The sequence below is a fragment of the Carica papaya genome, chromosome 4, assembly GCF_054855325.1.
Source record: "Carica papaya isolate Zhongbai chromosome 4, ASM5485532v1, whole genome shotgun sequence".
NCBI classification, from domain to species: Eukaryota; Viridiplantae; Streptophyta; class Magnoliopsida; order Brassicales; family Caricaceae; genus Carica; species Carica papaya.
Window position 1 is genome coordinate 1089587 of NC_142312.1, and position 23411 is coordinate 1112997.

The 23411-nt window shown below is 35.3% G+C and overlaps 3 protein-coding genes across 6 annotated transcripts; 2 read left to right on the forward strand and 1 right to left on the reverse strand.

Annotated features, from left to right (window-relative positions):
- LOC110814359 (RNA-binding KH domain-containing protein) lies at positions 1–6908 on the forward strand. 2 transcript variants are annotated; one of them, XM_088217165.1, is made up of 7 exons: positions 1–825; positions 1704–2147; positions 2393–2668; positions 3948–4214; positions 4323–4618; positions 5350–5461; positions 6405–6908. In XM_088217165.1, exons 1-7 carry the CDS (start codon positions 244–246, stop codon positions 6489–6491), a joined length of 2064 nt encoding a protein of 687 aa, XP_088073291.1. In that variant the 5' UTR covers positions 1–243; the 3' UTR covers positions 6492–6908. The 2 variants fall into 2 exon arrangements, with proteins under 2 accessions (XP_088073291.1, XP_021897478.2); XM_022041786.2 differs by having other exon boundaries at positions 4–825; positions 6398–6908.
- A 140-nt stretch (positions 6909–7048) lies between these two features.
- Positions 7049–12849, forward strand: LOC110814318 (Tetratricopeptide repeat (TPR)-like superfamily protein). 3 transcript variants are annotated; one of them, XM_088217161.1, is made up of 7 exons: positions 7049–9758; positions 10406–10966; positions 11049–11273; positions 11440–11665; positions 11845–12095; positions 12197–12440; positions 12514–12849. In XM_088217161.1, exon 1 carries the CDS (start codon positions 7407–7409, stop codon positions 9594–9596), a length of 2190 nt encoding a protein of 729 aa, XP_088073287.1. In that variant the 5' UTR covers positions 7049–7406; the 3' UTR covers positions 9597–9758; positions 10406–10966; positions 11049–11273; positions 11440–11665; positions 11845–12095; positions 12197–12440; positions 12514–12849. The 3 variants fall into 3 exon arrangements, with proteins under 3 accessions (XP_088073287.1, XP_088073288.1, XP_088073286.1); XM_088217162.1 differs by having other exon boundaries at positions 7049–9426; positions 9658–9758; positions 11440–12095; XM_088217160.1 differs by having other exon boundaries at positions 11440–12095.
- LOC110814317 (1-deoxy-D-xylulose-5-phosphate synthase 2, chloroplastic-like) lies at positions 10184–14457 on the reverse strand. The gene is made up of 10 exons (XM_088217163.1): positions 14259–14457; positions 13765–13929; positions 12946–13110; positions 12655–12805; positions 12189–12460; positions 11830–12103; positions 11419–11726; positions 11023–11304; positions 10652–10936; positions 10184–10537 (listed from the first exon to the last, which is right to left on the reverse strand). Exons 1-10 carry the CDS (start codon positions 14349–14351, stop codon positions 10379–10381), a joined length of 2154 nt encoding a protein of 717 aa, XP_088073289.1. The 5' UTR covers positions 14352–14457; the 3' UTR covers positions 10184–10378.
- Between the last annotated feature and the right edge of the window lie 8954 nt (positions 14458–23411).

The window sequence follows — 23411 nt, forward strand, 5'->3', positions numbered from 1 at the left end:
CCCTTTGCGCGCTTTGTCTTCTCTTCTCTCTCTCTCTATCTCATCTCTCTCTCTCTCTCTCTGTGGCAGTTGGGGTCAGCAACTTTCGGACTCAGTGCTGTTGGAATATTCTTTGCGTTTACGTTGGGAAAACAAAGAAGTAGAGAGGAGAGGAAGGGAGGAGGAGAGGAAGGGAGGAGGAGAGGGTGAGGGCGGGGGAGGAGGAGAGAGTAGAAACAGCTCAGCAGAGACGTTGTGGAATCGATGATGCAGAACCACAATGGTTCCGGAGGGGTCAAGCAGAACCGGCGAAAGAGGCAGACGCAGGAACGGCTGGGTGCCAACATGATGCCTGGACAGGTGGTGTTCCGATTAATCTGTCACGTATCGGTTATTGGAGGGGTTATCGGGAGTAACGGGACCATCGTCTCGCAGCTCCGCAGAGAGACTCGCTGCAAAATCCACTGCGAGGAGTCCGTTGCCGGGTCGGACCACCGGGTCATACGTATCGCCGGGTCCGGATCAATCTACAAGCGTATTGTTCTGAACGGCGGAGTCAGGGATAGCCTCAGTGAGGACGAAGAGAAGGTGGAGTGTGACGTGTCGAGCGCACAGGAGGCGTTGATTAGAGTTTTCGAGAGACTGTGGACTGTGGAGGCGGAGAACGACTGTGGTCGTGCTAGTAAGGATGAGGTGTATTGCGGTTTATTGACCGATACGACACGGATTGGTGAGGTTGTCGGGAGAAGAGGCAAGAACATCATAAGAATGCGGAGAGAGACCCGTGCTAAGATCAGGATTCTTCCCCCACCGCAGTGTGCTGCTAAGGACGATGAGTTGATTCAGGTTATTGTTCTTCTTCTTTTTCTTTGGTAAGAGAGAAAAAAAAGGTAAAAAGAAAAAGTTACTTTTCTCGCCATGGATGGCATTGTTTGTTCAGGAGAAAGATACGCGAGAAACGCAAACATGGATGAAAATGAACAATAAGTTAAACTGTATCGAGCTTATCCCATTTTCTTTTTATTTCTTCTTTTAAGTGAAGTAGTCTTCGTTTGCTTTCTTTTATTGTTTGATTTGATCTTACATTGCGTTTTTTTGCCAATTTTTCTGATACTTTCAACGTGAGTTTCGGTGGAGAAATTCAGAGCTTATTTTGTTTTCCAATAGAGTTTCTAGGTAGACCTCTGAAGGGAAAAATAATGAAGTTCTAGATAATGGTTGTAAGTTATACGTTATTCATCTTCCTCAGGCTAAAGTGTTGGGGAATATAATTGCGAAAGTCAATCTTGCACAGAAGTATCTTATTGAATGCTTCCTATGTGCTGATTATCATTTTATGCTTCTCTAAAAGGTAATGAAATTTGATTTCATACATCTTGCCGGAGCCAGTTGGTTCAAGAGGTAAGATTGCTTCGTAGTGAGCTTATGAACTGTAGTTCAATTCCCCTCTGCAGTACAAAGGAACAGCATTTCAACATCTTGGTATCTTGTGTAGAAACTAGAAATTTCTTTCTAATTGTTAGTCAAACGTTACTGTTCTCAGGGGAGGATTATGTCAAGGCAAACATAGACAGAGACGTAGCTCCACCACTATCGGCAGAGCTAGATAGAGATTTTTCTGCTTGTTCTTTGTATATGGATCTGCTAGTTTTGGAGATGATGCTAATTAGGGAAGTTCATATTCTTTGCTTTCTTTTCTTGAAAATTTGTTTATCTTATGGCAGATTACTGGGCACACTTTGGCTGTAAAGAAGGCCTTGGTTGCCGTCTCTGGTTGTCTTCAAGAAAGTCCACCACTAGACAGGGGCCCAACATCTTTAAGAAGATCTATTGAGAAGTCTCATAATGACCCCTCTATGGATCCGCATGCTGAATTTTTTCCGCACCTTATTTCGTTTTCTCCACCTATGACTGAGAACTCGGCAAATACCGCTTCAAGTCTGCATGTTTCGTCAACTGGTGTTGGAGGAGACCCCAATGTAGAGATGAAAACTACAGAAAAAGAAGTTGTATTTAGAATGCTTTGTTCCAATGGTGCAGCTGGTGGAATAATTGGCAAGAGAGGGGCCATAGTGAGAGGGCTACAGCATGAAACAGGTGCTTCTATTGTGTTTGCACCTCAATTGACTCAATCCGGTGAACGAATTGTCACAATTTCTGCTTTTGAGGTTGTTCCTCAGTCTGTTGGTTTTGTGTGTTCTATTCTAGTATTAGTATTTACGAATCTGGGGAATGGATTACATCATCTCTGTATTTGAGGTTGGTCACAGCGCCAATATTTTGTATGCCTATCATTTCTCAAGTTTGTGGCACCTATCTTTCATGCCTTCATAGATAGCCAGACTAGGCATGCAGTTGCAGTGTCCATGTATAATATGCATTGTTGATTTAGGTTTGACTTTATCTCTTGTAGAATCTGGAATCATGGAACTCTCCTGCACAAAATGCCGTTCTTCTTGTCTTTGCAAGAGGGGTTGAATCAGACATCGAAAAAAGGCTATCATCAGGCTTGGGCAAGGATACTATGGTAACTGCAAGGCTTCTAGCTGCATCAGAGCTAGTTGTTTGCTTGACTGGAGACAGAAAGAGGGTACTTTCAGAAATGATTGAGGTGACTGGTTGTGATATTCGAATATTGGGAGGAGACCAGGTCATGGACTGTGCCTCAGAGAATGAAGTAGTAATACAGGTGAAATTAGTACCATCATTATTGTTTGTGAAGCTAAATTCCGTGTAAAAAAGGTCTCAGGCTTTTCTGGTTCAGTTTTTATTATATTCCTTTAAAATGTTATATTATTCATAGCTATGCCAATTTAACTCTTACTTTGAAATCCTTGGAGATAAATGTTTGTTCCTACTTGGCTAAGTAGTTAAACATAGCTATACTAGTTTGGTGTATTATTTGCTTTCTGACTTTATTCATTTCTCTTGAATTCCATTTCTTCTTTTTTCTTTAGAATTGAATGGGCATTGGTATTCCCCGAGCTTTACTCGATATCAAATCCTTTCCTTGGGAGATTTAAAAGCGCTCTCTCCAATATTAGCGGAATACATTTGGAATTACACTTTTTGACATACAACTCACAGTAACTGAGTCCAGTTGTTGAAAACAATGAAGCATAGTTTTTTGCCAATTAGACTAAGTTTTGTTAGTTATTGGATTTCTAGCCAAACATGAAATTTTTACTATTTCTATTCTTGGGGACAAATAGAACCTAAGAGTTCTTAGTGCTAAATCAAAGTTCAGTTGACTCTAATGCAAAAGAACTAGAACTTTTGAGTGTGCAAAATGAATTCTATTAAGCACAATGGCCATCTCTATTACCAATTTAGTTACCACTTCCTACTTAAATTTAAATCTCTTGACTTATATATGTTACTTTTGATTTTGATCCGCATTATTTCTAATTCTGCACAGAATCATTCTGGTTCTATCTTTCTGTCTATTGTTATCTCGTGTTAAGTAATCATTCAATGCCCAAACTTTTAGAGTTTTGGGGATTTTCTCATGATTGGATTTTCAAAATTGATAAAATCACTGAAGTTTTTCACATGTGAACTTAAAAATATGCAATATTTGCTTAGAGCTTGAGATTTCTAATGGGATATCTTTAGGCCTCTATTAAAATCTTTTTTTCTAATTCTATTAGTGATGAAGTTCTGATGCCATCCGATAGGAAATGCTAGTAAGCTGAAGATTTGTTTTGGCTCTACTGTTTTAGGGCCAAAGTTTGTACAAGATTTTAATAGCATCAAGGATAAATCGTTTCATTATTTTGGCTCTACTGTTTTAGGGTATAATATAGAATGTTTTAAAAATTTAGGTTATATTGTAGATATGCTAATTGACATGTAAGTTTTTTTTAAATGGGTGGTGCTCCCTTAGTACCTCACATTAATACATCTTCTCTTCTTTTATTTTGAAAAAAAAACTGAAGATTTGTTTAATTAATTGGTTCTTTTTGCAGATAAATGGTGGATATGAAAATGTACCGAAAGCTTTGTTTCAAGTTACTGCTCGACTGAGGGATAATCTTTTACCCATCGAGCTGCTTAATGAAGTGAGAACAAGGAACTGCTATGAAAAAGCGTGGAAAAATATGAATCCTGCATTTCACCAGTTGTCAAGTGTACCTCTTCATTCTAACCAAAATGATGTTTTGATACAAAAATTGGAGGATGGACTCTCTGAAAGCAGAGGTGCTTCTCTGTCACCGAAATTACAACTGTTAAAGGTAGAGGATTCTTTTCTTTCTTTTGGCAAATTTTAATTGCTTTTTCCTCATTTATTGAATAACTTCAGTATCAGGATCTCATTTTCTGTAAGTGCATAAAAATTGCAGGCTCCAGGAAGAGGCCATGCCCCATCAGTCACGTATGGCGGACAAAGCTCAAAAATCTATAGAGGGAGTTCAGAACTTGGGAGGTCATGGGATTTTCTTTTGCCCAACGAGGTGCTTAATGAAGTGGGAACAAGGAACACTTATGCAGCAGTAAGGGAAACAACTTCTCCTGGTTTGCAACAATCGTCGGATCGATTTCTTGATCCTGATGAAGAGGATAATATAACACAAGGAATGGATCAGCTGGGAATCTCCAACAACATCGGATTTCCTTCTTCACCAAGGTTGCCGCTGAGGTCAGTGTTGCACGATATTTCGCCTTGAGAACTTCCCTGCCCAATTTTTCCTCTCTCTCTCTCTCTCTCGATTTTTTCATTTTCTTTTTTCAAATTTATTTCCTGCCTTTTGATATTATAGGTGGAAGAGAGATTAAAACATCCTATTTCATCTTTGGAAGTTGGAAGAGTCGTAATCAAGTAGTTTAGTGAGTTGTAGAGTATTATTTCTTTGGCTAAATGTGATTTTGATCGACTCTGAACAATTTTAGCTGATAAGCAAAGAGCTCGTTTACTTTATAGTTTATACCTGCTGACGAGGATGTACTTATTTAGTTTCCTACCATTCCATATGCCAGTTTTTTTTGGGTAAAGATATACCAGAACTTCAAGTCAGGTTATTTTTATTAATTTTTTTAATGATGTTTCAATGCTATTTTAGAGATCTTGCTTTACATCCTGCATAGAGTGGATGGGATCAATTAAAATTTTACAGGATGCTGGGTCCATTATCCTGGGTCATGACATTATTAGAGTGTAGAGGATTTTGGGTATATTGTTAATATTTTGACAAACTTGTAAATACTTTGTACATGTGGGTACCCCCTTGGTACCATTGATTCTTTAAAGCATTTTTGACCGTTTTACATTAAAAAAAAAAAAAATTTACAGGATGCTCATCCTCATTTAATTGATAGTTTGATCCATTATTTAAATTGTAGAGTTCATACCATCTTTATTTGTTTCTTCAGAAGAAAGAAAACTGCTGTAGTGAGAAATACAACTATAGAGATTCTCGTTGCTGAAAGTGTTTTTGGGGCTGTTTATGGCAAAGATGGTAGCAATCTGGATCGTCTAAGACAGGTGAGTCATCTATGCCACTTCAAAATGCCAGAATCACAGAGCAGACAACATTAATTTTGTGCCTTAGATAGTGATGAACTTAGAACTGCTTGGTTTGGTCAACTTGGCAGTTAGACATTCAGTACTGGCATTTTTAATAAAGTAGGTGCATAATCAGCTTAATGTAGGATGCCATAGGAAGTGGAAATTGAAGACTACCTTCAAGCAATAGATTAAAACAAGAGCAAAGTAGAGCTTCACTTTTATGCTTAACATTCAATTTTTTGTGATAGTTCTCTGTGAATTTAGGTTTGATTGTTTTATAGAAAATTTTTGGTTTTTTATAGAATACATATATGGAACTTTTAAACATGAAGATGTAGAATTAAATGCTAAATAAATTAAAAATAAAAAAAGCAAAAGAGTTATGCTGAACTCTCTTACTAATAAATACCCTAAGCCACTTTTTATATTTGTAATCTCTATCTTGAGTTCTATGTTAATGTAAATGAATCATGACTATATGAATCTATTCCCAATAGATTATCCTCAAACTAGGACATCCAAATTAGAAGAAAATCAGTAGAAGCTATAATTGCAGAATGTTATCTCCTAAATTAACATTTATTCGAATATAGAAATAAATCATTAATATGGTCCAAGTAATATAGGTCCAAGTTTTGTTTACGTCAAATTCCAATAAGATCCTCAGGCCTCACTTACCCATCATGTTGAAAGTTACAGGATATTAGTATAAAAGTTAATGAGTTTATGTTAAATAACAAAAAAATAAAGATACGGAACTTTCACAGAAACAAAAAGGTTTAACTCGCAAGATAGTCAAACTAGAGAAGTGAAACTGTAACTTATTCTTAGAGTCATACCTTTCTATTTTATTTTTAGTTCTTTTTATCTCTCAAATTTTTTGCCGTGAATTTAAGTTTCGGCCCTTGCCAGATTTCAGGTGCAAAAGTGGAAGTGCACGATCCTTGCCCTGGAGAAAATGATGGAATGGTCATTATATCGGGAAGTCCTGATCAAACCCGGATAGCACAAAGCTTACTGCAAGCCTTCCTCCAAGCCCACCAGTGATTATCCAATTACTAGTCGCCGCATATCTCTCATCGACAGCTAATTAAAAGACTTGAGAGGCGGCAAGATTTTCTTGCATACATTTGCATGACTTTGTTAGGTCGTGTTTTGTTTCTACCACTTCAGATCTTGAGATTCCTCTATAATGGATAGTAGCTAACTATAGGCAATTAATGTTAATATATAAACAGAATGGTTTTGCTTTTTGCTTCCTTTGCTGATGTTATTCAGCTTTTAGGTTAAGTCAGAGAGATATACAAATGCCTCCCAACCTGTTGTCAACCCGTTAAGAGTTGGGAGAAGAAGGATACACGACCTGTAAGTGGTGTGACATCTTTACCATGGAATTCAATATTCAGTCTTCTGTTTTTCTTTCTGGGCTGGGAATTGGATTAGAGGAGTATACATATATATATATATATATATATATATATATATATATATATACACACACATCTGTGTAGGCTCTTCTTTACATACTAAAGAAGGGAATTTAGACCAGACAGCAAATCATAAGGATATTGCCCATTGTTTTTTATTTTGTATCAAATCATTTTTCTACTAAATACATTAGTTTTATGAAAAAATCTTAAAATATTTAAAAGCCTCCTTATATGAGGTGCCGATTAGTCAAATGCTTAATTTCAGTTAAATATTTATGATATTTTAAAAAATATATAGAAAAACCTAATTAGTTAAATCAAGAACACAATAAATTTATTAGATATAGAGATAAAAATATTAAGAAGTTCGTATGGTAATCGAACTGTTCTATATATAATAGAAAAAGAAGCAAAGCCCAGGTCCATCTGGTGGCCTTCGTGTTCCACCTGAAATTCTGCCTCAACATAGAGGGAGCTAAGCTAGTGAAGAGATGCAGAGAAGTCACCACGGTGCTTCCGTCGTCTTCTCCAAAATTCTGAGGTTAACCCTGGTTTACAAAATCGCATTACCAGTCCTACATCAGCTTAACCTCTTCAAAGCTTTTAGTTCAAGCACTTATTCTCTGAACTTCTCTAACGCAAGTTCCTTGCGTACATACTCCTCCCTGACTAGACAATGCACCGAGGGTGGAAAATCCGTGATGGGTATCAAGAGAATTCAAGCTCACATGGAAAAATCCGGTTTTCCACTCCCAGTTTCAGGCAGTAAGCTTATTGATGCTTGCTTAAAACGCGGCAACATTGCTTACGCGCGTAAATTATTTGAGGAAATGCCCGAAAGACATATAGTTACGTGGAATTCCATGATTGCTTCTTATATTAGCCAAAAAAGGAGCAAAGAAGCTATTGAGCTTTACGTAAGAATGGTTATGGAGGGAGTTTCCCCTGATGAGTACACTTTGTCTAGTGTTTTCAAGGCCTTCTGTGATTTGGGGCTTGAATACGAAGGTCGGAGAGCTCATGGGTTGTCTGTCATTTTAGGTTTGGAGGTTTCGAATGCGTTTGTAGGCAGTGCTCTTGTCGATATGTACGCCAAGTTTGGTAAAATGAGGGATGCACGATTGGTGTCTGACAGAGTTGTGGAGAAAGACGTGGTTCTGTTTACGGCGCTGATTGTTGGTTACTTACAGCATGACGAAGATAGCGAAGCTTTGCAGGTTTTTCGAAGTATGATCTCTGAGGGGATTAGAGCTAATGAATATACTTTCGCCGGCATATTGATTGCTTGTGGGAATTTAGAGAATTTAGGTAATGGTAAGTTGATTCATGGTCTCATCACCAAGTCGGGGTTTGAGTCTGCTGTTGCTTCGCAGACTTCACTTCTTACTATGTATTCGAGATGCGGTTTGATTGATTATTCATTGAAGATTTTTAAGTGTCTTGAGAATCCAAATATAGTGTCTTGGACATCCCTTATATCGGGGCTTGTGCAGAATGGAAGAGAGGAAATTGCTTTGTCAAAGTTTAGGAAGATGATGCGTGATTCTGTAAATCCAAATTCTTTTACGTTGTCTAGTGTTATTCGGGCATGTTCAAGCCTTGCAATGCTGGAAGAAGGCAGACAAATGCAGGCATTAGTTACAAAGTTTGGACTAGATGGGGATAAATATGCTGGAGCAGCACTTATTGATTTGTACGGGAAATGTGGAAGTCCAGAACCCGCAAGGTTGCTTTTTGATTCTTTAATAGAGGTTGATCTGATATCCATAAACTCTATGATGTATGGTTATGCCCAGAATGGTTTTGGACACGAAACACTTAAACTGTTCGACAAAATGAAAGATATGGGTCTTCGGCCAAATGATGTGACAATTTTGAGCGTTCTTTTGGCGTGCAACAATTCTGGGTTGGTTGAAGAAGGTTGCCAATTCTTCACCTCCATAAATAAGAACAAAAATGCTGTATTAACAAAAGATCACTATGCTTGCATGGTTGATTTGTTCGGAAGGGCTGGAAGACTTAAGGAGGCAGAAATATTAATAAAGCAGGCTGGGAACCCTGATGTGGTTCTGTGGAGGACACTCCTTAGTGCATGTAGGATTCATGGAGACGTGGAGGTCGCAGAAAGAATAAAAGACAGGGTGCTTGAGCTTGCACCAGAGGATGAGGGAACTCATATTTTGTTGTGCAATTTATACGCTTCAACAGGTAAATGGAATCGGTTTATTGAGATAAAAAGCAGAATGAGGGGGATGAAATTGAAAAAGAATCCTGCAGTGAGTTGGGTTCATGTTGATAAGGAGGTGCATACTTTCATGGCTGGTGATTGGTCCCACCCAAGAAGGAGAGAGATTCGTGAAACATTAGAAGACCTTATTGAGAAGACTAAAACTATGGGTTATGCTCCTGATACAAACTGTGTTTTGCTAGACATGGACAAAAGGCAGAAGGAAATTTCTTTGTATTATCACAGTGAGAAAATTGCGATAGCCTTTGCTCTATGGAGGACTGGTAATAAGACTACTAGTATTCGGATTCTGAAGAACCTTAGAGTTTGTGTAGATTGTCATACTTGGATAAAATTTATCTCCAAATTAGTGGATCGAGAAATAATTGCTAGAGATGCGAAGAGATTTCATCATTTTAAAGATGGAATTTGCTCTTGTAGAGATTATTGGTGAATGGGATACAAAGTGTATTGTTCATCCTTCTGATTCATTGTTTCTGCTCTTAAATCTTCAGGGATAACCATTTATGTGACTGCTGACAGCTTCCTGTAGCATGTTAAGAGGACAAAATTGATCAATGAGTGAAATGGACGTACTTCCTGGAATCTGATACGGGTAAGAATTAATTCTGAAGATCTTAATAGTTGGTTGAATTTATTAATGTGAATTCATTGTTATAAGGAAATTTTAGGTGATGGCACTTCTGAAAGACGATGTTGTCCATACAACCTCTATTTCAGTTTGACATGACAATCCAACGTGTAAAACGTGAAAAGGGTTTTTGTATTTTGGAGCAGCAAGAGAAGAACATGGAGAAAATCTTCACGTGAAAGTCTTTAATATTTAATGATAGGTTCTTTTTTATAATTTACTCTGAAAAAAATAACTTGATCTCATCATTATTAGTTTTTAACTCTTAGTTTTAATCTAAGTCGTTTCTCACTCAAAGTTGAAAAAGCTTTCTAGATTTATGAATAAATTTCATAATGTCTAGAGCTCGAGCATCCGGCTTAGGGTTGCACTCACCAAAGAGTACATAATAGAGCCTCATAGAATCTTGCATTTATTGTATTAGTGTGAGAATAACGTAGCATGCATGGAGAATTGGCATTCTCCATTTTAAATTACTAGCTATTTACAGTAATGTAGATATATACAATTGTCACCAGGAAAAGCTAGGTTGGGCCTCCAAGTTCTTGGAACATTTTTTAGCTGCTCCTGAGGCAAGATCATGATTATTTATTTGTTGACTTGAACTGCAGAGCTTCTCTTTGCCTCCCCAGTAGAGATAAGATGGTTGCTGATATATGCCAGGACGAGAGCCCTGCTTCATCCATTTGATTTTTGGGTGATCCGTGGTCAATGTATCTATCAGGAAGAACCATTGCTCTCAGCTGCAGAAAAATCCATAATACATATCAGAACTGTAGTAAACAAACGAAAAAACAATTAAAAATCAGGAGATTTTATATGGAGTTTGGACTTTCTATATTAGGGAAAAGATATACCTTTAGAGGTCCATCCAGAATGCCAGCTAAGCTTAGGAAGTGCGAGATATGGGACCCAAACCCCCCGATAGAACCTTCTTCTACAGTAATCAGAATCTGATGCCGATTTGCCAATTCCCTTATGAGACTTGTATCTAGTGGTTTGCAAAATCTTGCATCAGCTACAGTGACAGAGATATCTCGAGCTTTGAGCATGTTTGCAGCTTCCACACATTGTTGAACTATGGAACCATATCCTAGAATAGCAACTCTGTCTCCTTCCATTAGTATCCTTCCCTTCCCAATCTATTCCGTCATTGAGAAAGAAGCAGTCAAGTAAGTTTCTATTTTATAATGTTTTGGCAATTAAAGAGTCGATTGAAGATTCTAACCTCAAGAGGGGTTCCTTTGCCGTTAGGTGGAAGAACTGCCCCAATACCATTGCCCCGTGGGAATCTAAAGCAGCTCGGTCTGTCATCTATGGCTGCTGCTGTAGCAACCATGTGCATAAGCTCAGCCTCGTCTGATGGAGCCATGACCACCATGTTTGGCAAGCAAGCCATATATGTGATGTCAAATGCTCCACAGTGGGTGGGTCCATCAGCACCAACCAATCCAGCTCGGTCCATTGCAAATCGAACAGGTAGTTTTTGAAGATCTACATCGTGTACCACCTTGATATTCAATAAGAACCATTACTGTTAAACTTTGCCTTAAGAGGTTCATATAAAATGTCAAAACTTTAGCATAAAGTCAATGCATGCCTAATTCGTCATTTGCTCATGTACCTGATCATAGCCTCGTTGCAGGAATGATGAATAGATGGCACAGAATGGTTTGAGACCCTCTGTGGCTAGACCTGCTGCAAAGGTTACAGCATGCTGCTCAGCAATCCCCACATCAAAGCATCGATCTGGAAACCTCTTCTGGAAATAATTGAGACCTGTACCACCACCCATTGCTGCATGAATGGCTACAATTTTATCATCTACCTCAGCTTCCTTTATCAGAGATTCAGCAAAGTATTGTGTATATGTAAGTGTAGGGGATTTAGACTTAAATTGCTTCCCTGTTTCTGGATCAAACTTGACAACTCCTGAAGTGGCAACAATAGAAAAAGTGACATTTAAGATTAACATAACATAAGCAATGTCAAATGGATACGTTGCACTGCAGTGAGTCAGTAGCTGAAATCTCACCATGCATTTTATCAGCTGCTGCCTCAGCTGGAGGATAGCCCTTCCCCTTCTCGGTCACGACATGGATTAGGACGGGCCCTGGGGCGGGTATCTCTTTCACTTTTTGGAAAATTGTGACTAAATCTTCAACGTTGTGCCCATCAACTGGACCGATATAATATAACCCTAGCTCCTCAAAGAGAACAGAACCAGGAGCACCGATCATTCCTCGTGCATATTCATCTACCTTGGCTGCTACTTCATGTGCTTGCTTGCCAATCTGCCTTGTAATGCTCTTCACCAATCACCATATAAAAAACCAAAATCAGATTTCATTTCACGTAAGGGTATTGAAAAATTCTCCATTCTTAGAAATTTACTTTTGCAGCTTCACGAAGTTTGCGGAAGTTGGTACTGGCTTGCAGCTTGGTTAAGGCACTGCTAAGGGCGCCAACTGGAGTTGCGGGGCCATCAAGAGTAGCAGTTGGTAAAGATACTTGTTTATTGTCATTCAGTACAACAATCAAGTTGGAATCGAGGAATCCTGCATTGTTCATGGCCTCGTAGGCTTGTCCTGCAGTCATGGCTCCGTCTCCAATCACAGAGATAACGTTATTGTTTTTCCCCAGAAGGTCTCTTGCAACTGCCATACCTACATTCTCAAAACCATTCATTTTCACTCACAAATTCTATCTCCCATTGCAGGCTTTCTTCGTTATGAGTTCAGTGATCAAGCAACTTAAGCAACTATTTCTCTCAATTTTAGTTGGGACCAACTTCGTGTCTTCTTTCTTTTTATTATGTTGATCAAGAAAATAAAAACCAAAATAGTGAGGAAATACGCACCAAGACCCGCAGAGATGCTAGTAGAGCTATGCCCTGCACCAAATGCATCATGAATGCTCTCGTCCCTCTTCGGAAAACCTGCCAAGCCTGAAGTTTTCCTTAATGTGTGCATCCTAGATCTTCTTCCTGTTAGAATTTTGTGTGGATAGGCCTGCGTAATTTATTGTTTGAGTTCATTCTTCGTATTCTTTGAAACAGGGCATTATTTCCCAGTTTTACTTGAAACAATTAAAAAACTAAGCTACGAAAAGTATACCAAAAGAAATTCACATAGCTTGTGAATATAATCACCTGATGGCCAACATCCCATATGATTTTATCTTCAGGGGTGTTGAACACATGGTGCAAAGCTATCGCTAGCTCCACCACGCCTAAGCTCGCACTAAGATGCCCGCCTGTCTCCGCCACACTATACACAATATCTGCTCTCAGCTCTGCTGCTAGTTGTTCCAGATCCTTCAATCAAAAACAAAAACAAAAACGAACCCTTCAAAACAACCACACCAGTTACCAGAATTGCAGTCCAAAAATGAATCTACATGTCTCGAGTTATTTTTAATAATTTGAGCGAATGGTTTTATTAAAAGTTTCTAATGTGTTGATCTTAGATTTTCATTTTCGTTTTCTCATAGTAGTTTAGACGAGTGAACCGGGTTTTTTTTTATTTTTATTTTTAAAGAAGCTCAATTTGTCACTTGAATCTTCTGACTTCAAAATTTTTATTACCCATAAGAAAAGGTTCAGTCTTTGCGCCCCCCCCAAGTCCATAGAATTTGACCCTTTGACCTTAGATTTGATTAAAAATTCACCCCTATAAATTTATTATTACTTTTTGAAGTTTTATCTCCTCTGTTTTTTGCTTGTCTCTCTCTCTCTCTCAGCCCTCAAACTCTCCGTCATGCCACCTCACTGGCTCTCCGTCTCCGCCTCTCTCATATTCTACTTTCTAGCGTCCTCAGCCAGTCTTTTCTACTCGTTATTGACCCGACTTAAATCCTCCCTCCCGGCCGAAGGTCTGGACTCTTGCCGTCATTAACTCAGCAGTCATCACGGCAGCTAACTCGGAAAAATGTTTGGACATCACCGGACTAGCTACATGATCTCACATACCTCTGTGGATAGATTCTTCATGTGAGCTGGGTAGTTAATGGTGTCCAACAATGGAGTCGCTGGTTTCCCAGCGGAGAAGTCAATTTTCCATCCATCCTTCTCTTTTTTTATTACCATCTTGTCTTCTTCAACATCCGAGCTATCACCACCTGCTTTCACCTCTAACTGAAACAACACAACAACAAATCAATCAATCAACATTCTGTAATTAACGAACTGCTTTTCATGTCACCAAAACGTTTAAGAGCACCAAACACAGAGCATTTCCGATCAAACCCAGAAACAGAAAGGAAACATGAATTGCTGAAAAACGAAAAAGAAAATTTATCCGATACTTAAACCCATCGTCAGCCAAAAGAAAAAAAAAAAGAGCATCGTTAAACGCACACAAGAACAGATTTACAAATTAAACGTTCAAAAGAAGAAAGATAAGACTTGAGAAGTTGAAGGTTCCAGTTAGTATAAAGATGAAAATCATGAATCGATAAACTGACCCGTGTTCTGAAACTCCGGTCGGTTCTTGTAGGCTTAAGAAATGAAGTGCAGGAAGGTAAGTTTGCTCTGAACAAAGACACGGAAACTGCCATGTCGATGATATCTAAGTTTGCGAGAGAAATGAGAGAAGCCCGTGTATATATAGAGGAAGACAAAGAAACGAGTTTATAGTGTCAGAAACTCAGACTGAGGAAGAGGGAGATGAATATTGAATATTGAATATGACGGAATTAATTCTTAGAATTTTAATTCTCTTAATTTTATTATTAGATACTTAATTAAATATGATTAAAGTCTTAATTAACTTCACAATTAGTTAATAGTGTTGATTATATCATTAACATTTATACGAATCTACCGAATTTACTTTTTCTTTCATGTAGTAATTATAAAGTTCTTAAAACTTCTACGTCAAGCTAAATTACAATCATGAAAATTTCTCAATTTACACCACAAATTTTCTAAGATTTTTTAATTAATAACTAATTGAAGGATATGTTTGGATGAAGGTTTATACATACATATATTTTACCCCCTTAATCTATTATCTTATATATACATATACATATATGAATTCATATATATATATATATGAATAATAATTTAATGGTTTATTTATTTCTTGAAAATGCTACTAAACTTTAAATACAAATTAAAAAACAACCCTAATTTCAATTAATTACATAATTAATAAAAGTCTAATTTACCATCTAAATTAAACTAAAAGTAATATAAAAATAAATAAAATTTGTTGAATACCAACTATCTAAAATTTCTAAAAATATATTCTAGTGTTCATGATGTTCGTAAGTTATCCCAAATTTGATGTTTCCTCCATTTGACTTATTTGAAAATTTTGTTAAAATATCATTTTCTTTCTTTTCGTTGGGCAATTACACATGTACATATATATACATATATACATATATGGAGAGACCATGAAGCAGTGAATCATATGCATTGCATAGACTGAATTACGTACGCATATACATATATAGACTTCATGCATGTGCATCTCGTGTCTGCACAAGTGAGACTCGATTAAGATACTAAGATGAATGAAGTCAAGTCCTTGAACACGAAATATATACATACATACATATATATATATATAGCTGTCACCCAGTTAACGCGGAGTATTTTTTTAATATATATATATATATATATGTATATATATGAAGTGGACAAATGATAGCCGGGTGTTGGCGTATCCAGAACTCAGCATCACCTTTATCTTTCTCGGTTTCAACATTCAATGGGAAGATGTTAATTCTTTGATGAAGTCAACAATAGGAACGGTCTGGATGTCATCAATCAATCTCAATTCGATGTTGTAGATTAACGGTGTGATGAAGTACACGAATTGACCATAGATTTATTACAATTAAAATTATATAGGTTTTTTTTGGGTAGGTAAAATTGGGGATTTTTAGTTATTATTTTATAATTTCAAATTTCTTAAGTCATAAATTTCGTGTATTAGGGTAAAAATTAAATCTATAAAAATCGAATTATAATAAGTACAAATTATAGGAACAGAATTATATTTTTTTTCCCTAAATTATTCAGAATAATTCAAGTAAATATATTTAATATTAAATATTCCATATATATATATATATAAAATAAAATCTCCTTATATTTTTTGGGTTGAAATTAAGGTCATGGTCCCATCCCAACCATGACCTTAATTTCCAAGGAATATGATTCGGGTGAATACCCATATCTATTTTTAAAATAATTTAAAAACAAAATTAGATATGGTAATATTAAATATTAGAAACAAAATTATTATTATTAAAAAGAAAATTTAAAAATTATAATAATATAACTTTATATAATATAATGTAATATGGTGCCATTAATTTGATACTATTTTTTTTACTTATTAATTGTACCAGGACATGCAATAAGAATATGGTAACATGTTATAATAAAATATTATTATACAATCCAAAATTTTATTAAAATATTATAATTCTGATGCTGAAATTTTTGTTTTTATTATATATTGTAGTCTGCCCTGAAACCCATAATTTGTTTCCAAATATATTTTTAAAATAAATTACTTTAACGATGTTGGGTTGGCGTGAAATGATATATTTAATTTTAAAAATACATGAATTTTGTATACCGTATATTTATATTTATTTATAAAAAATATGTATTTAAAAGTTGTTAGTCATAAGTTAAATGACTATTTGAATTTAACAATATTTAAGTAGCGGTGACTTAATCGTGAAATAGTGACATCTTAATTTCAACAATTATGAGATTTGTGATATTCGTTTACTCTCATTTATTATGTTTTATTATTAGATCGTAATCCGATAACATTTCGAGAAACTATCATAAATACAAGATAACAAAAAACAATGGATGAAGAGATAAGGTCTATTGAAAAAAATAATATTTAAATTTAGTTTGATTTTTTTTATACATACAGTTTGAATTACTCTGTTTCTATAATATGTTTGTAATCAAATCTCGAATTTTATACTATGTGTTAGAATTAATTCTTTTTAGAGTCTTAATTTGGTTTCTTTAATTGAATTTTTTTGTGTGTAAAGGCCCAAAAATTAAAAGGAAACGAATTTATATTTTAATTACGAAAGTAAATGATATAATTAGAGTTTTCTTTACTTACGTAATAAATTAGAATGTTCAATAGAGCAACTGGAATGTTCTTATTACAACAGTTCATAAAAATAGGGGCAAAACTATAATTAAAAATAAATAAATAGAGGTCCAAAGGGGGTTAACCTCCACGAGCACTTGAAGGGAGTCAGAGAGGTAAATTACTCACAATCCTCTTGCTGATCGGGATCTGGATCTTGATTTTTTTAAAATATGAAATAGTTAATAAAAGGGTGAACTACGCTAACCCAATAAGAATATCACACTAATCACTCATATAGAAAATCAAAAGTTGATAAAAATTACAAAATGACTAATGGAGCCCTTAATTTAAGTAAATTCATTTTGCTTTAAAATATTTATTATGTATTACTATTATGAGTTTTCCAAAATTAACTTATGAAGACAAGTAACCAGATAACATTTTAATTTCATGCGCAAATGAACAAAATCAGTAATTTTCCTTTTTTAACCTACTTACTGGAACTCCTGAGGGTTCATAGGGATATCCCATTACTTGTGAACCCTGCATCTAAATTTGACCATTAACCCGGTCGTCCCCATACCCCGTCTGGTAATAGGCACCAAACACACAATCGCCTCGATATCTTATCCGGTATGAGAGTGAACCATATCTCTCAAATTCTTTTGGTATGAGACCTTTTAGTCATGTCCGACTGAGTTAATGTCTATTATAGGGTTCCTTATGTACCGGGTCCGTCCACAATTTTATAGGGTTCCCAGTAAGTCTTTCATATATAGCTTTCCATCAATATTACAACCACCAATCGCATACCAACATCTCATTTTATATTCACAAGTTAATTTAAACGTCATATAAGCAAACAATACAATTTAACAATCAAGACACGTAATTAGGACTTTTATTTCCAATCCATCAACGAGATTAAGGAAATCACAATTAGGTAACACAATCAATAAATAAGAAATAATTCAAATTAATAATTAGAAGCACACAATGGATAATAAGCAATTTAGGCAGTATAAGAAAGATAAATAAGCAACACAGACAAGTTAGGATAATCGTACAAAGGCTAGTTCTCGGTTCCACTAGTGATCTATAATTATTATTAAAGTTTTTTTTTAATTTTTACAGAACACAAGATTATTAATTATTAAGCCTCAGTTTACCGTAACAGAGAATAAGTTGAGAGATCTTTACCCGGATTGATGTTTCGAAATGCTTTACTATTTCTTACGCCTCCTAACGGGTTTTGGATTTTCTGAATTTTTTCTGCAGAAATCAAAATACTCGTCATGTAATCAAAAATACCCTAAAAATCCAAAATCGATGTTGAAAAACCTTTTCGGCCAATTTTAGGGTTCCGACATGGCGACTCTGCTGCCCACGACGATGATTTACCTCGGTATGACTGTTTTTGACCGATTTTACATGTATCCCTATAACAAAAATACGTTAGGAAGCCTTGGTTTGCTAAAAAAAATTAAAAAACTGAAATTTACCGGTAGGGGGATCTCCGAGTGCAGCGGCTCCGCCGGTTCTCCTTCGTGGTTGGGATTCTTCTTCGGCTAACCTGCACCAAACAGAGACGGTGAACATGATGGTCAAAGAATCGTGTGAAACAGAAAACAGGAAGGGGTCATCGAAGAGAGTTTAGGGTTTTGGCCGCGGTGGCTCCAACGAGCTTTGCTTGCGGTTTCCGTCTCACCCACTGTCCCTTTTGATCCGATATGGCGACAGGAAAACTCGTAATTGAATTCCGAGCGGGGAGGAGAAAATTTTACCTTCTTTGACAGTCGATGTTAGCTCCGGTACAGTATCAGCGGGGGTTCGGCTTCCTTCTTCACCGTCTGGTTCTTCTTCTCCGGCAATGACTGGGTGGCTAGGGCTAGGGCTAGGGCTAGGATTAGGTTCTCATGCGAAGAGAAGTTTAAATACTCCTATCCTCTTTGATCCACGACGTTCGTTTGTGTCAACGTGGAGCAAGGAGGACTGTTCGATGATTTCCTGTTTAAGCTGATGGCGTGAATGAATCTGAACCGTCCATTGTGATCTATTTCGTTCGTCTGATCATGTCTAAAGAGGGAATGTATCTGGGTCGTTCACGCACGTGGAATGAGGTCTGGACCGTCAGATTGTCAAACATGCGGATTGCTCGCGTGGTTTCCCAGGTGGTGCCGATGTCAGCTTGCCTGTCATGCAGCGTGCTCTGGTTCACTTGAGTTGTTAACTGGGCCGTTTCACGTGGCTAAACTTTCTCTTTTTACGATTTAACCTCTATATTTTTAAATTTTCTTTCAAAAATATCCCACCGGATTCAAAATTTCACCCAACTTCTCTAAAATTATTTTTAATTTTGTTCATAATTTATTTATTTTCTCGAAAATCCTTCAAATATAAAATAAAATAAAATAAAATAAAATAAATTATTTATATAATTTTTATAAATAAAAAAAATTATATAGGATTAATTTTCGGGACCGAGTATTACAAATTTAGTATCAATAGCTAAAAGTTTAGTTTGAAAACAATCATGCTTTATTATTAGATCGTAATCTAATAACATTTCATGAAATTGTCAAAAATACAAGATGACAAAAAATAATGGATGAAGAGATCAGGTCTATTGAAAAAAATAATATTTGAGTTTATTTCACTTTTTCGATACATACAGTTTGAATTACTCTGATTCTACAATATGTCCGTAATCAAGTCTCGATTTTTATACTAAAGTGTAGGAATTGATTCTTTTAGAGTCTCGATTTGGTTTCTTTAATTGAAAAAAAATTTAGTGTCAATAGTTAAAAGTTTAGTTTGAGAATATTTTAATTGTTATATAAAAATAATTAAAAAGCATTTCATGCAGTATATATATATATATATATATTTATATAATAAATACAAATAAAAATTTAAAAAACTATTATGTCGCTTTGGGGAATAAAATTTGATAAACACAACAAGCACTTCTGATTTGATCCTAAAGAGAGCATCAACAAGGCGGCCACCATGCTTTGATCCTCTCCTTTATAATTTTTTATTTATTTATATTGAATTTAATTTAATTTTACATGATAAATATAATATAAATTTAAATAAAAATTAGCATTTCGATTTTAAATTAATTTTTTTTTTCATTTTATTTATGTATTTTATTTATAATTTATTTCTTAATATAAAAAGAATTAATAAATTTATACAATAAAAAAATATTTATTTGTTTAAGAAAATGAAAAGCTTGTGCCGGTACGGCCGCGTCTTGCTGCTTATTTTTAGTACCCTTGTCTGACGTCATCATCTAAATCAAACGGACAAGATTAATTAAAAAAAAAAAGAAGCAGAAAATATTTTTATAAAACTTTAGTGAAGAAGAATAAAATATTTTTTATTTTATTATTTACGAAGTAGACTTCTATACATACTTTTGTTATTATGTCTTCTTTATGATCTTAACTAAGTGAAAGTCTAATTATTTTTTGTATTTTTAAAAATATTTTTATTATTTTATAATAGTACAATTAGTAATTTATATGTAATTATGTATTTGATTAATACGACTTAATGAACGCAATAATATTCTTGGGATATAACTAATTATTTTTTATATGTATGTACCAGATTTTAATTATACTAGTTTGAGGGATAGGTCTCTAGAGCGAGGGATGGGTTTTCTCGCACATGGGCGCATGGAGTCTCCGAAAGGAGGGTGTTTTGTCCTGATAGTGGCACGCGCCATCGTTATATTCATTTCTTTCTCTTCTATCTCATCACTTTTCCTTCTTTTGCTTGCATTATGTTTCTCCTTTGTTTTTATATCCTTCACCACCTTTATTTTTTGGTTTATGTGTGGCCTTTTGAGGGATCTGTTTGTTGAACTCACACAAATACATCAATTCTTTATATTGGATTGTCGTGGAGAGATTTTAACGAAATAGTTATGACAAATGAGAAAGTGGCTGGTAGACCAATAAACATGGAGAAAATTGCTACATTCAGAAACTTACTGGTTTCATGTAATTTGCAAGACCTTTGCTACAAAAGAAATCCCTTCGGGTGAAAAGGAGATGGAAGCATCCACTAATGACTTGATAGATACTTTTGTGTCTTGTTCTTGAAAATCATTATTCCTTCATTATGATGTGGAAATTGTTTTGGCATGGCTCAAGTTATGCATTAATTTTGTTGAATATAGAGAAAAGTGATATCAACAGTCTTCATGGTAACAAAATCTTTAGATTTATCTCAATGTGGTTGAGAGAAGCCTTATTACAATTGTGATTGGAAATGCTTGGGACAGAAATAATAGGGGATCTATTTGGAAAATTACTAGAATATGTTAGTGCTTTGATGAACTAGGACAAAAGAATAGTTGGTACTATTAGAAACAAAATCAATCATGAAAAAATTGATTTACATGTTCTTAAAGAAAAGTGGCAAAAAGAGGGGACAATTGAGAAAATGAGAAACAAAGATAAGGAATTAGATGAACTTCATACGAAGGAAGAATTCACTTTGGCCCAAAGGTTGCAGGTTAATTAGTTATCCTTGTGTGACTACAACACTCGTTTTTTCCATACAAGAGCAACATAAAAACACCATAGGAATAAAACTAAAATAATCAAACTAAATGTAGGCAAGTTGGTGTATGAGTAAGAAAAAATTGAAGATTTTGATTATCCATTTTTCTTTTCTATTTCTAAGGTGAGTATGCCTAGTGATGGGGAGAGAGTATTGAACTGTGTTGAGGAAAATGTTACCAGAGATATCAACAAAAAACTTTTGGAGCCGTACACTAAAGTAGAAGTCTTTGTCAGACTTCAATAAATACACCTCATGAAATTACCAGGAACGGATGGTATGTTTCCCATCTTTTTTTTTTTAAAAAAAGTTTTTGGATTATGTTAAAAATGATGTTTTACATTTTCTTTTGGGGGGTTTTTAATCTAATTATTTCAATTAACCCATGTGTTCTTTGAATGGATCTTTTAGTTATTAAGAAGGTTACCCAAAGGCAGTATGTATATATGGCATACCCTGTAAAATTTACAAGTAACCTACATATAGAGATGGTGGCTAGGGTTGTTGTTTCCATTATTATATAATTTCAAGGCCACAATAGATTCATACTAAGATCAAGGTTTGGATTTGCAGAAATGGATCATACTTTCATCACTCTAATTTCTAAAATCAATAACCATTAAACCCCTTCAGATTATAGGCCAATTAGCCTATGTAATATAGTTGTGAAGATGGTTTATATTAGAGATTAGAGAATGGCTAACATGTCTCTATTTGGTTTGAAAAGTGGCTGCACTATCATTTTGGTGCTTAGGTATGTACATCAAGATCTTTAGTATCTCCTATAACCTTGGTTACTGACTTGATTGATCCACATGGTCCACAAAGGATGGATATTATTAATCATATTGCTTTCCCATACGATGCACTCCAAATTAGTTGTGCTAGAATATCTCAAGAGCTGAGGATTTTCTTTGGAAATATCTATTGGTAGCCCCAATACTTTTATGTGTAAGACATATTGTATAGAAATTACCAAAAGATATATTCCCAATTCGATCTTGTTTAATTTATAAAGAGATATAAATTGATCTAATATGTCTTATATGGGGGGAGAATGATGAAACTATTGAACACTTATTTTGTAAATGTGACTATGCTCAAAATTATTGGAAATTAGCCTCATTTTAGGGAGGGCCTTTGCATTCTTAGAGATTTTATGGTTGGAAAAAAGATGGTCTCTCATCCTCAAATAAAAGAACCTAATCTATGTATTTATTATGGGGTGTTTGAGCGTTGAAAACCAATGGAGCAAGATGGTACAAATCCATTACTTTAATCCATAAACTACAAGACTATATCCATGAGTTGCAGAATTTGCATGATATTGGGTGCCAACAACTACAAACAAGTGATACCTATAAGGGAGGAGCACATATGGTCCCTACATCCTATTAGAGTGATCAAGATCAATACGGGTGCATCATTAGGACAAAATGTATGGATGTGGCTTGGAGTAGTGGGGTGAGGTCCATATGGTGAAGTGCTTTTTGCAAACATGCATAAAATACCCACACCTTTTTCCATTGACATTGGTGAGATACATTCTTTACTATTTAGTATGGAGACTGCACATTAGATGGGTTTCAAAGATAATATTATGTAGGGTAACTCTTAGATGTATTATAAACATCTTTTTTGTGTTGAATTTTTATCAACAAATGAGGTTAATGTGGGTTTCGGTGTACGTAACAGACTATCAATTTATTAAGTCAATTTAAAAGTGATCAATTACAGTTAAATAGTTATGGACCTTAATGCATCGGGTTGAAGTACGGACTTATAATATGTATAGATATCATATTTGTAAATTCTTATTTTATGATGGACAAAATAGGAAATAACAAAAGTCGACAATATAAAAAGTAGTTATGGTCCCCAAATCACATGTATGCACTTTGTTTATTTCTTATCATTCCATCAGCAATGAAAATTAGAGTTTTATAGTCACGTG